The 18,893-nt window shown below is 36.5% G+C and overlaps 2 protein-coding genes across 2 annotated transcripts; both read left to right on the top strand.

The window, feature by feature from the left end:
- Positions 1-570: 570 nt before the first annotated feature.
- On the top strand, positions 571-4,580 carry LOC149019162 (glutathione synthetase, chloroplastic-like; the record flags this gene model as incomplete). Its single annotated transcript, XM_089153219.1, is given in 12 exon segments — positions 571-740; positions 1,002-1,077; positions 1,233-1,363; positions 1,519-1,641; positions 1,726-1,810; positions 2,047-2,123; positions 2,326-2,395; positions 2,508-2,629; positions 3,335-3,474; positions 3,564-3,756; positions 3,862-4,003; positions 4,097-4,580. Coding segments are annotated over 11 exon segments (1,311 nt in total), but the record flags the coding sequence as incomplete, so codon positions are not given.
- A 7,151-nt stretch (positions 4,581-11,731) lies between these two features.
- On the top strand, positions 11,732-18,540 carry LOC149019161 (glutathione synthetase, chloroplastic-like). The gene is made up of 12 exons (XM_089153218.1): positions 11,732-12,553; positions 12,655-12,824; positions 13,525-13,600; positions 13,697-13,827; positions 14,033-14,155; positions 14,250-14,331; positions 15,650-15,729; positions 15,881-15,950; positions 16,665-16,786; positions 17,229-17,368; positions 17,446-17,638; positions 17,790-18,540. Exons 1-12 carry the CDS (start codon positions 12,173-12,175, stop codon positions 17,911-17,913), a joined length of 1,692 nt encoding a protein of 563 aa, XP_089009344.1. The 5' UTR covers positions 11,732-12,172; the 3' UTR covers positions 17,914-18,540.
- The last annotated feature ends 353 nt before the right edge of the window (positions 18,541-18,893 follow it).

The following is an 18,893-nucleotide window of genomic DNA, read 5'->3' as shown; positions in this document are numbered from 1 at the left end:
AAATAGTTAAATTACTGTTTATTTTTAAAATTATTTTTATAATAAACAGTGTCTAAAAGATTTTCAGTGACAAATTAGATAAATATATCCAATAAAAATTCAATTTTAATATCTCTTTGCTTTTTAAACATAAAATGAAGTATCAACATTTTAAGGCCTCCATTTTGGGGTGTCAATGCAATTTGTTTCTTTGCTTTTCTTTCTTTCTTTCTTTCTTTTTTTTTTATTTTTTTTATTTTTTTAATTTTTATTAATAAAAAAAACGATATTTTAAACTTAACTTGTTTCTGTGAAAGTCAACCCAAAAAAAAGTATATATAGGGGAAGGGTATGATTATCATGCATAAGGACATTTTGAAATGTTTAACCAAAAAAAAAAAAAAAGGACATTTTGAAACTGTAGCTTGAATGTATGGGAAAAGGGAATAACTTTTATAGAGGAGAGGCCCAAGAAAATTTGAATGGTCTTTACCAACTGAACCAACTTGGGATTAGACGTGAAGATTTCGCCCAGATTGAATTGAAAGACCAGCTCATTAAGCTTTTGAATGTGATGATTTGAGTTTGCAGAGGTCCGGAAAAGTTCCTGGCGTTGGCATGGTTCACTCCCCATTTTCTCTATTGCCCATGTCATTTCCGCGTTCTCATTATCAGCAAGCCCTTGAATTGGCTCCTCTTTTTAATGAGCTCGTTGATCGTGTTAGCTTGGATGGTCAATTTCTACAGGAATCGCTCTCCAGGTGTTTTCTCTATCTGTCTCTGTATTCCTTTTTGTTTGGGTTTGTTCTGATGTTCTATTTGGTTAGGTTCTTTCAAAAGCTCCAAAGTTGATGGGACATGTTAAAATGAATGATTGAACTGTATAATTCATCGTTAAAATTGCTTAAATCTTCCTTATCCTGCTTCACGTCCCTTTTTTGATTCTTGAGAATAGAAACACTGGTTGACAGATGAAGTTCTTAATTTTCTCATCAGCTATAGTATTTCTCCCCACATTGCAGGACAAAAGAAGCTGATGATTTCACCCTCAGACTCTTGGATATTCACTCTAAGATGCTTCAGATGAACAAAAAAGAGGTTTTTAATTTGTATATTACCCATTTTTCAAACTGCATCTGCATATAGTTTCGTTCTACTTAAGAGCTGGAAGACTGGGCTTGCTCGTGTTGATATTTTTCATAATATAGATGAAACTAACGGTTGAATTTTCACATCATTAATCGTTATTGCAGGAAATACGTTTGGGATTGTTTCGTTCAGATTACATGCTTGATGGTCAGACTGATTCACTTCTCCAAGTAGAGCTAAATACTATTTCAGTATCGTCAATTGCTCCTGGTTGTATTGTCAGTGAGCTTCACAGGTTAAAGTGACTGAAACCCTAGCTTGAATTGATTGATTTTCTCCAAAAAAATTCTTCAGAATGTTGTTTATGTACATTTCCTAAACAAAATTTCAAGACTCATATCTTTATCTGTTTGATATTGCATTTGTTAATAATGGTAGCTCATTTTCCAGGAACTTAATCAATCAAAACAGAAATCTCCTTGGTTTAGATTCTAGAAACATCCCTAGAAACAACACTATCAATCGCTTTGCAGAGGCATTGGCTAAAGCTTGGAGTGAGTACAACAATCCCAGGTTTGAATCCAAATTTGCAGTAGTATTGTTCCCATTACCTGATCTTTGTTTTGAGATGTCCTTAATATCAATTCTCTTTTGCAGGGCTGTCGTTTTGGTTGTAGTTCAACCTGATGAACCGAATCTGTATGACCAGCTTTGGCTTCTCTCCACTTTGAAAGAGAAATATCCTTTTTATCACTGTAGTTGCCTTCTGTATGCAAAAATGTGTTCATATGTTTGAAATTTAAAGTAGTAGCTTAAAAACATAACTACTATGTCATCAGACCAAGGGTCTTGCTTCAACCCCTAAGGCCTAGAGGATCTCTTTAAATCAAAGCACCTCAGGAGAGTTTACTAGATTGTTCCTCCAAAGTTTCTTAAGGAATTTTGAGTGGCTATTTTCCTTAACTGAATGACACATATGGTGTAACAGTCATTCGTAAAACATTGGCAGAAATAGACGCTGAAGCAATGCTTCTGCCAGACGGGAGCCTTCTTGTGTAAGTAATTTTTTGTCTCTTTTTCTTCTAGTGCCATTCATTTTTCTTTTGTATCTTTGTAGCGTTGTCTCTTATCTGTTTCCAGGATGGAAATTTATTCTTCTTTGTATATGTATGTGTGTGTTAGGGGGAGAGATGCTTTATATTAAGATTTTTCAATGTGATATTTTTACTAAGAGTTTTAAGTGTCTTTCAATTACAGAAATGACCGAGAAGTTGCAGTTATATATTTCAGAGCTGGATATACACCACATGATTATCCTTCAGAATCAGTACAGATGCTTGCTCCTGAATCTTTATTCTTCCACTGTGACACAGTTATATTTTGTATATTCTGGAGAACCTTCTTGCTTTACTTATGTAATTATGTGCATGGTTACATAGGAATGGAGCGCAAGGCTAATGATGGAGCAGTCCTCTGCTATCAAGTGCCCATCTATTTCTTATCATTTAGTTGGAACCAAGAAGATGCAACAAGAGCTATCAAAACCCAATGTGCTTGAGAGGTAACAATATTACTTTTAAGACCAGTTCACTTTTCCAAGAAACTTGCTGACATTTTTGATACATTCTTATTGTTATAGTATATTCACCATAGAAAGAAGGAAGAAATTTGCAACATAGAAACCATTACCTAGTCCACACATGATCTATTTTGTCTGCTGTGGCAGTTTCCACATCCAAATTATCTAAAATTAAGGGCAGCTAGCATTACCATAAACAGTAAGTCATTAAGGCAGGCTGGATCCTTATTCATCAATGGTGTAAGTGGAATGAACCCACTATTACTATCAAGGGAAGGCATTGCAATCATATTATGTCAAGCTTGCTTTGTCTATTTCATACCTATTTCTTATTTGAAATTACAAAGCCTACCTGCAGAGAGGAAGGAGATGAACCAGAAACTTTTAACCTCTGATCAAATTTGAACTAAGATGAATATTTATTTGAGACCCAAAACCAACTTCAGGACTAGTCTACCTTGGCCAAAATCCAGACTAAGCACCGATTTACAACTTTTGATAAGCTTAATTTTGACAGCATAAGGACCTGGAGATTCTAGCGAGTAAACTTTCAAATTGGCTGCCAATCTTCATTAAAATTTCCAAATGCCTTTTTACACTACTGCCATTTTCTCTTTGACTCTTTGATCATTCTTCTTTGTATCAAAACTGATGATTAGATAATGATTTGCATCACTGTCTTACCAGGTTTATCGAGAACAAGGATGACATTGAGAAACTATGTAAATGCTTCGCAGGGTTGTGGGATTTGGATGACTCTGATGCTGTGAAGAATGCAATTAGAAGACCTGAACTGTTTGTTGTCAAACCCCAACGCGAAGGAGGAGGTCCAGCTATTTAAATGCTACTAAAATTAAAATTATTGGTTTTCATGTTTGCATTGGTCTTCTGACAATTGTCTGTCTTCCCCTTGCAGGAAACAACATCTATGGTGATGATGTGAGAGAAATCCTACTGAAATTAGAGAAGGAAAGGAGTGAAGAACGTGCAGCCTACATTCTTATGCAGAAGATATTCCCCTCAACTGCTCCTGCATGCCTGGTCAGAGATGGCTCTTGTGATCAAGTAGATGGTGTTTCAGAAGTTGGGATTTATGGTGCTTATCTAAGGTATTAATGTTTTCAATCTTAATGACACATGATTCATTATGTAGCTGGTTTTTCTGCTGCAGAATATACTTACAAGGTTTGTAAGATGGAATTTGATTTTTACAGGAACAAAGACAAGGTGATCATGAATGATGAATGTGGTTACTTGGCCAGGACAAAGGGTTGTACCACAAATGAAGGTGGAATTCTTGTTGGATGTGCCGTCATAGATAGCCTATATTTGACTTAATTGAGATGAAATGCCAAGGTAACTCCATCCAATTATGGTAAATCATAGAGAACACCTAAAAGTGAAAGCAAGTGAGCCAGACTATTAACATTTTATTTGCTCCGATGGCAGGGACCAACACAAGAATATGATCAGTTGAGATGCTACTAAAGTACAAATCTATGTTTCCTCGTTTCTGTGGAGCCCTTGAAGGTAGGGGGAGAAAGAGAGAAGCTGAAACCAAAATGGTTTTTCTAGATAATGTTTTTCAAATCTTTGTTCGGTTGTATTGCATTTGGAGTAAGGGAAAGAAGATTCTTAACTACGTAGCATGTCTTCTGCACCCAAACACAGTATGAGGCGATATGATCACGCTGCTCCCATGAAAGGTGGAAATCCTTCTTCTGTTCATGTTTTAGACTCTCCAATTGTCGGAAGTCATAAGTTGAGTCCAGTGTGGAGGTCTGTTAGAGTCTTTATTGTTTATGTTTTTTTAGTCCCACATCAAGTATCATTGTACTTGCTCATTCATAACTATTATTATAAATAAAGTCCTGCTATGTTATACAAGACATAAGTTAGGATTCTCTCAATATTTCAATATGGTATTAGAGTCATGCCAAATCTAGGGTAACAACACTCCATCACTGATTCCAGGGAAGTCAAAAAAATTCAGAAAAAGCTTCCACCTCTAATTTGTAATTTTTCAAGAGGGTGACATGTAATTTATAGCATATAATTGTGAATGGTCACTAGTTTCACCCAAACATAGTAAGTGCTGTGTAAAATACTCTTTAATTTATCAGGTGAATACATGATTTATGTTCACCAATTTAACTTTTAACGGGTAAGAAATCTATTGATGGTGAATAGATGGTGATTGGTGTAATTCACACGATTTTTCCATGGCTTTCCTTAGCGGTTAAACGCTCAACCTCCGTAGGAGAGGTCTTGGGTTCGCACTCTTCGGTGGCATTAATTATATAAAAGTTCCCTTGAGGCTGTAATCGTGGTGCGCGCAAGCTAGCTTAGTAGGCAAAAGACCAACGTTTTTATCTAGAATGTTAGAGTTCGAATTCCCTAGGACTAATGGCCGTCTATATTAATTATATAAAAATTCTTCTAAAGATATAGTCAAGATACGCGTAAGCTGGTTAAAAAAAAAACCTCAAATTCCAAGAAAATGATATGGGCATCAATTCATGTATAATATAATCACATGTAGTTGTAGTTTTTGCAATTTGACAATGCATGTGATAGGTTACAGTGCCGTCCCCACCTATTTGAACTCCATTACCATATATGTGCCCTTTCAGCTTTTAATGAATAGTGCTTTTGTTACCCAAAAAAATATTAAATGACAATACCATCTCACCTCACCACATCTCAATCAGATGTTTAATTCAAGGATTTTCACGTTTGATTAATTGATTGGCAGATTAAAAGGCAAAATGGGTCCACGCTATTAAAGTTTTGTAGTACTCTGTTCATATGTAGATTTCTTTCGATCACTCCATTGGTGGGTTTTTTTTTTTTTTTAGGTATGCTCCATTATTTTTCTTGGTGCATATGTAAAAAGAAGAGAATTTTTTGTTTTTTCTTTTCCTGGGTGAAGCTCTATATAATTAAGTGGTACGTATGGTGCAGAAGTAACCCAAGCTCAGGTGTGGAGGTGTGGATTCCAACAATGATGGAGTCTTCTTCTTCACGTGTTGCTGCTGCTTTCTCTTCAAGATCTTCTTTTTTTACCTTTAACGCCTATTTGTAAGGGTTTTCAAACCTAATTTGAACCGTTAAAACCAATTGAATCGGTTTGTTATAGTCCGAACCAGTCCTAATAGACACTTAATGGACTGTGTTTTGGGCTGAACAACCTCAGCCAGCACTAATTCGGGCTAGGCCGGGCCAACCTGTGTGTGACCCACTAGCCAGAACCATTTGGCCCGAACCCGAACAAGTCTGTTAAATAAATTTAAATGTAAAATACAAGAAAACCCCTTAAGTATCCATTTGTTTTCGTTAATTATTTTGCTTTGGAATATGCAAACAATAAGCCTGTCAAGCGTTCGCCATTTTGAAGATGGATTTAGTAAATATTTAGCAAGTGTATTATCATTTGAAAATCTTTTAATGTTTTATTTTTATCCAATTTTACAAATGTCAAGAAGGGGGAGGAGAATAAGCAGAGACCCACTAAAATTCATCAAAATGCCATGATAAATTGTATATTAATTCAATAATTTTTACTTCTTTGTAGAATTTTTCTTTTGTTTTGAACACCAAACACAAGAGACTTTGAGAGAACTTAATGCTTATATATGTTCACATGCTCTTGATAAATTCCACACATCAACAAGGTACTCAAAATATATCCGCTAGTAAGCGCGAACTTAAACCGTTAATAAATCCAATTCTAAACCGTTAATCAGCTTGAACCCAAACCACATCGGCCCATAATCGTTATTTTCTTAATGGGCCGTGTTTGAGCTGAGTGTTTTTCAACCCAAACTGTTGACACCCCTACCTCTTCCATGGCCAACCTAGTAGAACAAAATTATCATTGTTTAGCTTAAACCCCAAAACTAGTCCTACTTCTCAATCTCACTGGACAAAAAAAAACCTGCTCTTGCACAACCATATCATTTTCTGCTTCTTCAACCTTAGCTCCTCTTCATGTACCCATAGAGTTTGTGAAAGTTGAAGTTGATGAGAAAGTGTTGACAAACTTGTTGAGGAATTTCCACGAACACTTGAATGGTTGTTGTAATCATGATACTTCACCAAAGCTGAAACGTACTAGAGGGTACTTTCTTTAAGGTATTTAGACACTCTGATTTGTGCAATACAGGTTCCAAATGTGTCTTCATCCCAAGATCAGTCAGCCCAAACATTTAAGGTTAGAATATAACTTAAGGTATAATCAGATTATGTTCACTACTTAATAGAATAACAACAGAGAGAGAGCAAGAAATTTGGTGTAAAAATGAATTAAAAAATGACTTTATATAAAGCCCCAAAGACTGTGGGTAAAAGGGTAAAGTCACCTATTCAACTCAACTCCCTACAAGAAGATACCTAAAATGGGCTTTCAGAGCTAAGGCCCATGACAAAATGGGCCTTTCAGATCAAAGCCGACCCATGACCAAGTCCCAAGTCATTTAGATTTATTAATATCAATATTAATTAATATATGGCTGGGTCACACGAGGATTCATGTTTGGTTTGCATCACACAAGATTTGATCCTTAACCCAAAAGTTATATTACATAGGCCCTTATTCTATATAAATGAGATAATCAGTTCCTTTCTACATGATGTGGGACTAAAGTTTCCATTATAAAAATTATAAGATAAAAGTTTCCGTGATTGGCTTTACCTAAACATTTGTGGAAATCTATCACAACAACAGAAAGGATGGTCAGCCAATTTTTCCGTCACACTATATCTACTGTGGGGTTGGAGAAATCGTGATACTCATAAAGAAGACTTCACTCGACCAGGGAGAGGGGTGGAAATGATAAAAGAATACTACTCACATGTGGAGGCAGCTTGGACCCAGGAAATAATCCACAATCATTATCACGAAGTGTTAAAAGAAAGGCAAAGTGGAAAAGACCAACAAAAGGGTGGCTAAAATGCAATGTAGATGCTGCAGTTGGTAAAGAAGATTTCAATCAAATTGGAGGGGTTTTTCACAACTCAGAAGGGGTGTACTTGGGAGGTTTTGTGCATAGAATCCCCAAGACAAGTGTTCTTGAAACCGAGCTCCATGCTATTTGTGTAGACATATGCTATGCAGTAGAAAGAAATATGCTACCTGTTTACGTGGAGTCTGACTCTTCACAAGCAATCGATTGTTTGAAACTGAGTGCTCAAAATCAAGGAAGGATGACAAGAACTATTGTGACGATTCGAGAGTTGGTAGCTTTGCATGGAAGTATCATCATTACTCATACTAATAAAGAAGCAAATATGGTTGCCGATTGGATGGCGAAGAGAACAACAACATTGGAGTCTCCTACGCATTTCTTTCAGGAACCCCCTCAAGGTATAGAGGAGTTCCTTCAGGTGGATTGTTTGACCAGTTCTCTTTAAATTGATTTGGATTTTTTAACCCTGTTTATGTATCAAAAAAAATAAAAAATTAAAAAAAAAAAAAAAAAACATGATTAAAACATGTATTTAAATAAAAATATATAAATAATAAACATAAAATTTTAAAAATAAAAGAAAACCCAAAACGGTTCATATATATTGCCAACTCCTGTTCTTCAAAATATCGACCGGATTTGCATCAACAGTTATCGTGTGAAGCTTTGGCGTGGAGTTCTCTTCTTGGGCTCGTTTGTGGAGACAAGAAATTGCAGGTCCTTTCTCTTTGATTCATTTTATTTTCAAATCTGGGTTTTAAGGCTATTCGTTTTGGGCAAACAAGGCGCTTCTATTGATTATGACTTTTTCACCAAAGATTTTTTTTCTTCTTTATTTTGACTTTTAATTATAGAACAAGTTTAAATTCTGTGTCACTTATAAGTTATAGGGTAGTTTTCAATTCCACACCTAATGTTTGACCCATTGTTTTATCCAATTGCCATTATGCGTATTTTTATTTGTACTCTCTAAGATTTGATGTAAGTCATTTTTTAGTGAAAAAATAAAAATGATTTTTACATTTGCCTCCCTTATGGTAACCAAAGAAACCAAAGGACTCACCATTAATTATCAAACAGTTTTAGTTAACTACAAAGTTGTTGTGATTCGAGCCAAACTGCAAGAATGACTACGACTTGAAATGCTTCATCAATCATATATGCATGAACTTGCAGGTTCGTATGAAGGAACCAACTAGACAAGCTCGAGCCTAAAGTTGGAAGGGAAACACCATTAAAAGAATAGATATTCTATTATTCTAGTCTTAGCCTCTTTAACGAGTTATATTTATTGGCATGAACTACATAACTAAAAGTCCGTTCTTATTGTTAAAAAAAGAAAATCCATTCTTGTTGTCATAAACCACATATAACCAATAATAAATAAATAAAATAAAAAAAAAACATAATCAAAATTCATTAAGATCCTTGGACTAAGGATACCTAGAATATCTGGAAACTGTATTGGTAGTGAGCTTCACAGTTTAAGTGACGGAAACCTAACTTGAACAAATTAATACTTCTCCAAAAAAAATTTCATCAGAATGTTGTTTACGTACATATCCAAAACAAAATTTCAAGACCCATATCTTTATCTATTTGATATTGCATTTGTTAATAATGGTAGTTCATTTTCCAGGAACTTGATCAATCAAAACAAAAAGCTCCTTGGGTTAGATTCTGGAAACATCCCCAGAAACAACACTATCAATCGCTTTGCAGAGGCATTAGCTAAAGCTTTGGAGTGAGTACAACAATCCCAGGTTTGAATCCAAATTTGCACTAGTATTGTTCCCATTACCCGATCTGATTGTTCTGAGTTGAATAACATCAATTCTTTTGTGCAGGGATGTCGTTTTGGTCTTAGTTCAACTTGATGAACCGAATATGTATGAGCAGCTTTGGCTTCTTAGTTCTTTCCACTTTGAAAGAGAAATATCCTTCCTTCATTGTTGTTGCTTCCTAGTATGCAAAAATGTATTCATATTGTTAGAAATTTTGAAGTAGTAGCTTGAATATAACTCAGAAGTTCACCCTTAATGAAGCCCTTGTCATGCTTCAACCCCTAAGGCCTAGAGGATATTTGTTAAATCAAAGCACCTCAGGAGGGTTTGAGCTAGACTGTTCCTGCTAAGGTTTCTTAAGAAATTTCAAGTCGCCATTTTTCTTGACTGATTAACACATATGGTGTAACAGTCATTCGTAAAACAGTGGCAGAAATAGATGCCAATGCTGTTCTTCTGCCTGACAGGAGCCTTTTTTGTGTATATAATTTTTCTTTGTTCCTCTTTTTCCTCTAGTGCTATTATTTTTTTCCGGTGTAGCTCTGTAGCATTTATCTTTTAAGGAAATTTATTCTTCTTTGTATGTTTTTATGTTAGAGGGAGAGGTGCTTTATATTGTGGTTATTCAATGTGATATTTTTATTAAGAGTTTTAAATATCTTTCAATTGTAGAAATGGCCGAGAAGTTGCAGTCAATTATATTTCAGAGCTGGATGCACACCACTTGATTATCCTTCAGAATCAGTATGGACATTTGCTCCTAAATCTTTATTCTTCAACCGTGATGCAGTTATATTTTGAATACTCTGGTTGATCTTCTTGCTTTCCTTAATGTGCATGGTTTCATAGGAATGGAGCAGTCCTCTGTTACCAAATGCCCATCTATTTCCTATCATTTAGTTGGAACCAAGAAGATGCAACAAGAGCTTCAAAACCCAATGTGCTTGAGAGGTAACAAGATTACTTTTAAGACTTAAGTTCACTTCTTCAAGAAACTTGCTGACATTTCTGGTACATTTTTATGGTTACCGTATGTTTACCATAGAAACAGGGAAGAATTTTGTAACATAGAAAACATGACCTAGTGGAACAACGAAAATCATTCAAATGACACTTGGTGTGATGCTTGTATCAGAAGTTGGGATTTATGGGCATATCTAAGGTATTAATGTTTTCAATCTTAATGACACGTGATTCATTATGTAGCTGGTTTTTCTGGTGTAGAATATACGGATCTGTAAGATGGAATTTGATTTTTACAGGAACAAAGAGAAGGTGATCATGAATGATGGATGTGGTTACTTGGTCAGGACAAAGGATTGTACAATAAATAAAGGTGGAGTTCTTTCTGGATGCACTGTGATGGATAGCTTATATTTGACTTAATTGAGCTGAAATGCTAAGGTGACTTCACCCAATTGTGGTAAATCACATAGAACACCTAAAACTGAAAGCAAGTGAGCCAGACAATTAACATTTCATTTGTTTTGATGGAAGGGAACAAACACAAGAATATGATCAGTTGAGATGCTACTATTGTACAAGCCTATGTTTCCCCTTGTTTCTGTGAAACCCTTGGAGGTAGGGGTAGAAAGAGGAGCTGAAACAAAGGTTGTTACTAGATAATGAACTTTGAGTTTTTGTTCTGTTGTATTGTATTTGTAGTAAGGGAAGAAGTATTTTTAACTGTGTTATGTGTAGCATGTCTTGTGCACCCAAACAGAGTATGAGGAAATATGATCCGCGACGTCTCTCCCATGAAAGATGGAAATCCTTCTTTTGTTCATGTTTCACACTCTCCTATTGTAGGGGCCGTGTTTCTAGACAGGAAACTGTTGCCCTTTGAAGATTAACTGTCTTTGTGAAACCTAGATACAAGATGGTATGTTTTTGTCAAGACAAAACATAAAGGGAAGGGCACATGAATGGGTGAATGGGAGGTCTTTGGGTCAACTATCCCTAGGGGAGAGGAGGGACAGCTTCACATCATATACAGGGTGGGGGTCTCTGACTCTGGGGCTCTCACTTGCCTCTAAGACCTTATAGTCTTAGAGGGAAATCCCTACACTATATGTGGGATGGAGCGCTTCCCCTCTCTCTCTCACAAGGGTAGTCAATCCTCTCTCACAAGGGTAGTCAATCAGGATTTGCATGGGAAGGGGTTGGGATGTGCTACAATCCATATACAGGGAACCCACACATTAAGGAGCAAGAGACAGGGTATGCTATCATTTTCTGAAGAAGAAAAAATGCCAAAAATTACAAATGATCAAGGTTTCAGTAGTAGAATCATCAAATGGCCAAAATCATCAAAAGCCTAGAAGACATGATCTCAGAATCTTGGAAGCAAATCGGTTGAATCAAGAATGGTATCACTCAATTCTGATTCAATTTTGCATTGATGATTCAGTTTCAATTCCTCAAAGCCATGGACATGAAGACTAGAGTTATCAAGTCTTTCTTTTTTTTATAGATGAGAATCTTGTGAGGAATTTTACATTTGAAGGGGACTATTTCAGGAAACCTTGCTCGTCAATGTGGAATTTGAGTTCGTTGCATAAAAATGTAACATGACCCAATTTTAAAATCAGAAGTCAAGCTCATCTACCTGCCCAGAATTTGGATCCACTCAAACCTGCCAATGAATCTGGACAGTTTCCCTGGAAAGCGAATTGGAAATTATTTTTAGAGCAGAACCTGGGAACTTTCAAGCGCACGCTATTATAGAAAATGAGCGATTGGCCAAAGCAGACAAAGAGAAATCAGAGCAGAACATGGGAAATCACTGCTCCTCTTCCATCTCTGTCTCCGTCTCCTCTTTTCCTAGTTGCGTCTGCTCTTCTCCCGTCACTCTTCTTTCCCATTATTCAACCCCGAGGAGCTTTCCCTTCTGCAATCCTACATGTAAAACTCCATTTCGAGGCTACCTGCACAAATCTCACCAGACCATGAAGATTGAATCTTCCTCTTCCTCTTCCTCAGTAACTCTAAATTCTGGGAATGTTGAAGAGGAGAAAACCCCAGATAGCAATGCTACAAAATCCATAATTTATGATCTAAATGATGTCAATCCGGAGTTGTTTCAACAGTTGGTGTATGATGCTCTGGTTTGGAGTTCTCTTCATGGGCTTGTTGTTGGCGACAAAAGCGTTCAGGTAAGCAACATGGATTTTGGCATTCAACCAGTGAATCTTGCTGCCAGTAGAATATTAGAAAAGCCTGTTTAATTGTTAAAATCCTGGTGTTTCACTTGCAGAGATCAGGGATTGTACCTGGGGTGGGACTCGTACAGGCTCCATTTTCTTTATTGCCAACGTTCTTCCCTCAGAACCGTTGGCAACAAGCTTGTGAGTTAGCCCCCATTTTCAATGAGCTTGTAGATCGTGTGAGCTTGGATGGAAAATTTCTACAGGAAACGTTGTCCAGGTTCTGTGTGTGTATTCATAGCTTTTATGTCATTGCTTTTATTTTTGGCAGAACTTTGTTTTCATTACTTCGCTGCTGTAATAGCTACCTAACAGGTGTGTTAGTAATTTCAGAACATTTCAGCCGTGGTTATTACTTCTTTTAACTTATAACCAAATTATATGGTGTTATTCCCTCCAAAAGATTACATGGTATTGAGATGGAAAATAAATATTCTATTTACAAATAATTACCATATAAACATGGTTACAGAAGTTTCCATTTCCCTTCTGAACTGATTTCATTTCCCTTATATTGAGTTGGTCCAGTTGACCTCATACATGGTATAACATGTGGCATTGATCAATGGGTTATTAGTAAAATCATTCCTTTTCTGCATTCTCATGGGATCACTCAGTAAGGTATTGTTGGTCTGGGTAGGAATGCGTGAGGAACTACTTTTGTACACTGAATCCAATCTTATCAGTTCCACTGCTGCTTACATTAGGCCCCTCGCTGTTATTACTTGAGGGAGTATCTTTGGTACTGTAGTTTGTGATTGTTTGAGTACTGTGGTCTGTTGTGGCATTTTTTTGTTTTTCCTTTGTAAAGGGATGTAAGGGTTCTTTGTCAAGTGCTGAATATACATGAGTCTGTTTATATTATGTACTTATGACCTGGGAGGCTTTTCTTCTCTTATTTTTGTTGTGAATTGTTGTAGAACAAAGAAGGTGGATGCTTTCACCAGTAGGCTGTTAGATATTCATTCCAAAATGCTAGAAATTAATAAAAAGGAGGTGAGCCATTATATGTGATCTATTTTCTTTTAAAATGTAATCTATATTTATGATAATACTCGCAAAGGTACTAATTCTTTTTAGTTGCTATAACAGGAAATACGTCTGGGTTTACATCGTTCGGATTATATGCTTGATTCTCAAACTGAATTGCTTCTCCAAATAGAGCTCAATACTGTTTCATGTTCTTTTGCTGGCCTTGGTTTTGTTGTCAGTGATCTTCACAGGTTACCTAGTTCTCTATTATCCTCAGAATACTCAAAGCTTCTCCATTATCCATTTATCTGTTCTTTTGATTTTGATTAGTCTCAAATCCAAGGTTTCATTTATACTGTATTCATTCACATTATGTGTACAAAAAGCTAAATTGTAGCATATGGAGATATTACGCAACCACAAGAAGTATCTAAATGGTAGCTTCTCATTTTGCAGGAATTTACTTAAGCAGTATGGAAAGAAACTTGGACTGGATCCTTCCAGGGTCCCTGGAAACAATTCAGTTACTGGGTTTGCTGAGGCATTAAGTAAAGCCTGGAATGAGTACAATAACTTCAGGTTGGGGTCAACCAACACCTCTTTTTTCTTTTATGCACACTTAATACTTCAAGGTTGCTTTAAGATGTCATTAATTTCATATATATTTTTTCAGGGCTGTGGTTATGTTTGTGGTTCAAACTGAAGAACGCAACATGTATGATCAACACTGGCTTTCTACCATTTTGAAGGAGAGATATCCTTTTTATCTTCAGTGTTTGTCCTATAGAATTATATGATAGTTGTCTATGTGTTATTTAGGTACTATGTTCGTGTCACCTAATTATTGCTCCTCCCATGCCTTGTGTTGCTTTATGCTTTGACAATTTTACATAATGATATTGGTTGAGTTTCTTAAGAGATTCAGGATTACATTATTCAAATAATTAGGTTTAGATAGATCTCTTTTTTCCATGAAGTAGATACATATATGAGCAATATCTGACAAGTTGACACCAAACTTGATGAGACCCCACACTCACCTAAAGAATTTTAACAACGTGAAAGTAAAATAAATAAGAAATTTGTAAATTGTTCTGGAAAGTAATTGAAATCAATTTAGGAAACAAGAAAGCTGTATCATAAAGCTTCCCATGTGGTATCAGGCACTATAGGTTAAGCACTGTGCCGATACAGTTAGCAGATGACACTTCGCAATACGAACGAGGTTTGTATATCAGTGGATGTGTGATTCCTTGCCATAATGGGAAAATAAAAACTGTATAGGTTTTAAGTATTTGATTTGCTTTGAATCTCTCTCTCTCTCTCTCCCCCTTTGGTTGGGGGGGGGGGTTTGGGAGGAGGTTTGATTCCAACTTTAGTTTTAAAATTATGGAACATTGTAATTTCATATGGTTTAGTAAATTTTCTCATGTTCCGGCGGTTGCAGTTCCTGCAGAGACTGCTTCTTCAATTCTCAACTCTTTTTTTCGCCCTTCACTTTGACCTCTTTCGATATAGTCCATACCGCATGACCTTATGCATTGACATCCCAACTTGAGAGAGGAGATAATTTTTAGCCAACCCCCCCCCGCGCACGTGCGCGCGCGCACACACCAAAAGAAGAACTCATTTATTTTTATTTGGTTGGACCCAAAATGCTATGTTCACAAATGTACTATCCTATTTCACATTTAGATTTTAGTTGATCGAAACAGCCTCCCAGGAAAAATTGCTGCAGTAAATCTGCGTAAAAAGTTTGGCCCTGCCCCCACCCCCAGTACTCTCTGCTTGTGCGGAAGCCCTTTGGTTCCAGGTTTGCCCTTTCTTTTTCAGAATATTTTTTTTTATAAGAATTACTAAAACTGGTCTGAATAGGTTTTGACTGAATGTAAAATTGTAGAAAAATTTTCTGTCTCCTGTACTGCATTACAGAATTTCAGCCCTTTAAAACAAATCATGAATGAGTAAATGGGAGAACAAGAACTGTAAGTGCCTGTTTATTTTATTATAGAAAAGTTTTGCAGATTAATGAAAACAATGAAGTTACTGTTTTTTCCTTGACTCTGTAATACACATTGCATAACTTCCATTCGCAAAACTATGGCAGAAATAGATGCAGAGGGGGAGCTTCAACCAGATGGAACACTTCTTGTGTATGTAAATTTCTGCCATTTAGCTTAGCAAAAACAAAACAGAAGAAAATTCTGCAATGTAGTTATGTGTTTAATATGTGATATTTGTTAGCATCTATCCTTTGCCAAGTAATACTTCTAACTTGAAAATTTGAAACCTCTGTACTTGCAGTGGTGGCCAACCAGTTGCGGTCATCTATTTTAGAGCCGGGTATGCACCTAGTGATTATCCTTCAGAATCAGTAAGAAGTGCTTCTCTGTTCTTCTGTTTTGTCGTTATGATACTTCTGTTCATTCTTCTTTTGCCTTGTGGCGACTGGCATTCGTTTATGTTTGGAAGCAATATACAATGTTGAGGAAGCCCCAACTGTTGGGCAAACCCTGAGGGTGAGCTAAAATGCTGTTTGGGCAAACACCATGGAAATGAACTGAACTAGTCAAGCAAACCTTGCAGTGAGAAATCTTAGTCTCCAAAAATAAAAGGGACATCAAGAAAAGTTCCTTTGGATATGTCAAAAGAGAGACATTTTTCACCAGTGCAAAAACCCAAAAAAAGGGTATATATCCCTTAGGCAAGCTGGATCAATGATTAATAGTCTCTACAATTTTTCTTTCTGACTAGGCAAACCAACTTCAAAGGGTGGCTTACATTTTCCCTAGACATCCAATATGCATTCATATATTTTTTTGGAATTGCTTCTGTATTACTCCCATCACTGGAACAAAATAAAAATAAAAATGTCGAGCATGGTTTTAAGGTCTGCTTTGAATTTGATCATGGGTCAACAAAACTCCTGGATCCATCGACTTTCAATTCTGAAATTCATGATGTCCCCCATGGCTTATGGTGTTATGAAGTAAATTATGCAGTGTACTGTATTCATTAGGGTACCAAATGTTGTATATCAGCATATTCATTTTTCTTCCATATGATTGTGTTCTTCCTGATTTCGTAGGAATGGAGAGCCAGACTGTTAATGGAGCAGTGCTCTGCAATCAAGTGCCCGTCTGTTTCCTACCATTTAGCAGGAACCAAGAAAGTTCAGCAAGAATTGGCAAAACCCAACGTACTTGAAAGGTAACAAAATTTTGTTGTCATTCAAAGCCTAGGTCATGGTCCTGTTTGTTTGTTCCATTTTGGTTCAAGATAAAACTACCCTATAGTTCGATCATATGTAGTTGTGCGTGAAAGGTCTCTAGATTGAACAAAATCAATGGGCCAGAACCCCCAAAGTTTGTCAATTTTTTCAATGCATTATCTGATCATACTTTGATTTTCTGGATCCTATTTTGGAATTGTGTCCTGCCATTCCAGTTGGCTCAATTTCATTGTATGTGTCGATGTATTTTTGTGATTCTTAGATTTAGTGCACATCCTTGTAAACAACTGCAAACCCTGCACAACCCCCACCCCCCACCCCCACAACAACAACAACAACAAAAAAGAAAAAAAGGAAAACATAAAAGAAGCTTTTAATATATTTATAATTGATTTCCTTTTTTGCTGCATGTATGTGCAGGTTTCTTGAGAACAAGGATGATATTATGAAACTACGCAAATGCTTTGCAGGGTTATGGAGTTTGGATAATTCTGATGTTATAAAAAATGCCATTGAAAACCCTGGTCTGTTTGTGCTCAAACCTCAACGAGAAGGCGGAGGTCTGTCTTTCCAAACTCATTGCTATGGTTGCTGCCAGGGTTGCTTGTTATTGATCTGATCATGATTCAAACTTCAGGTAACAACATCTATGGTGACAACTTGAAAGAAACCCTGTTGAAAATGGAGAATGAAGGGACTGATGAACGTGATGCTTACATCCTTATGCAAAGGATATTCCCTACTGGTTCTCCGTCATTTCTGGTACGAGATGGTGTTTGTCACCAAGAACGTACCATATCAGAACTTGGGGTTTTTAGTGCGTATCTGAGGTATTGAATGTGTTATGTTTTCTATATCCTGTTGCTTGGGTATTGTGGTACATACGGATGGACTTGAATCTTTGGTCCATATTACGTTTGACAATGCAGCATCATTTGAAACTAACTTGCCTTTGCTATGCCTTGGGACTGGATTTTACAGGAGCAAAAATGAAATCTTAATGAATGATCAGTGTGGTTACCTGATGCGTACAAAAGTTACATCCTCAAATGAAGGTGGAGTTGCTGCTGGATTTGCAGTCTTGGATAGCATATATTTGACATGATTAAACGAATGAATATTTGAAAAAAAAGAAAAAGAAAAATAGAAGAACAAAGTGTCAGCTAATCCTGTTCAGTCACTGTTAGGCATGCAAAAAAGAAATTCATAAGCACATACAAAGTCTACAATGAACAAGAGCTTGAAGTCATGCAGGTAACTTTTAAATTGGAGAATCTGAAATTTTCAGGTGCAGGAAAGCTCATTCTCTTGAAAGAAATGGATTTGATCTTTCTGCTTAACGTCTACAATTGGAAGGTGCAATGTGATCTTCAGAACGACTTACACACATCTATTACTTCAATGTCATTGTTTATAACTGGTAGTTCTTTAATAATTAATACAAGAAAATGTTTGTACTTGTGAAGGCTGTTAAAATCTTCATATTGTTTCAGTTGTTACTGTTCTGGGATTTGAGTATGTCATAAGAGTGGTAGGGTTTTGATTCCGGCCAAGATCAAAATTGGTTCAGTTGTTATTGCTGGCACCATAGATGAACTAGTTTTTGGTTTCTTTTGGGACTATCTGTCATGCTTCAGAACCTCCTTTTTCATAAAGCCCACCTGTGGCTTAGAAGGCTCTCTTCATTTAAACAATTACTACTTCCAACATCTTGATCTCGTCTGTGTACTCGAAATCCCTTAAACAGAATCCTCTTCTCCTTCCTACGGCTTCTTTTCATCACTCCTCTCTCCTTCATCTTTCCAGAAAGGCTGTAGATTTGGAGAACAGATCACAGAGGCCCAGAAAGGATGAATGGATGGTGGTCCTCCTTTGAAAACGAGATGCTATATTAACTTCAATCCTAAGTGGCTATTCTTCCTTATATCAAGGAAGCCGTTGGGCACCCCAGAATGATAACCTGAGGCAACAATGTTGTTGTCTTGTTGATGAGATCAACATACACAGGATTTGTCACCTTACTTCCATTAGGTCATTAATCAACTCTCTCCCATGGACATGGTTCTGAAAAATTTTATTTCAAAT

The sequence above is a fragment of the Hakea prostrata genome, chromosome 4 (assembly GCF_041222555.1).
Source record: "Hakea prostrata isolate BN-2017 chromosome 4, UWA_Hpros_2, whole genome shotgun sequence".
Lineage (NCBI taxonomy): Eukaryota > Viridiplantae > Streptophyta > Magnoliopsida > Proteales > Proteaceae > Hakea > Hakea prostrata.
The sequence above is the reverse complement of the archived record's forward strand: the minus strand, read 5'-3'. Positions and strand labels throughout refer to the sequence as shown.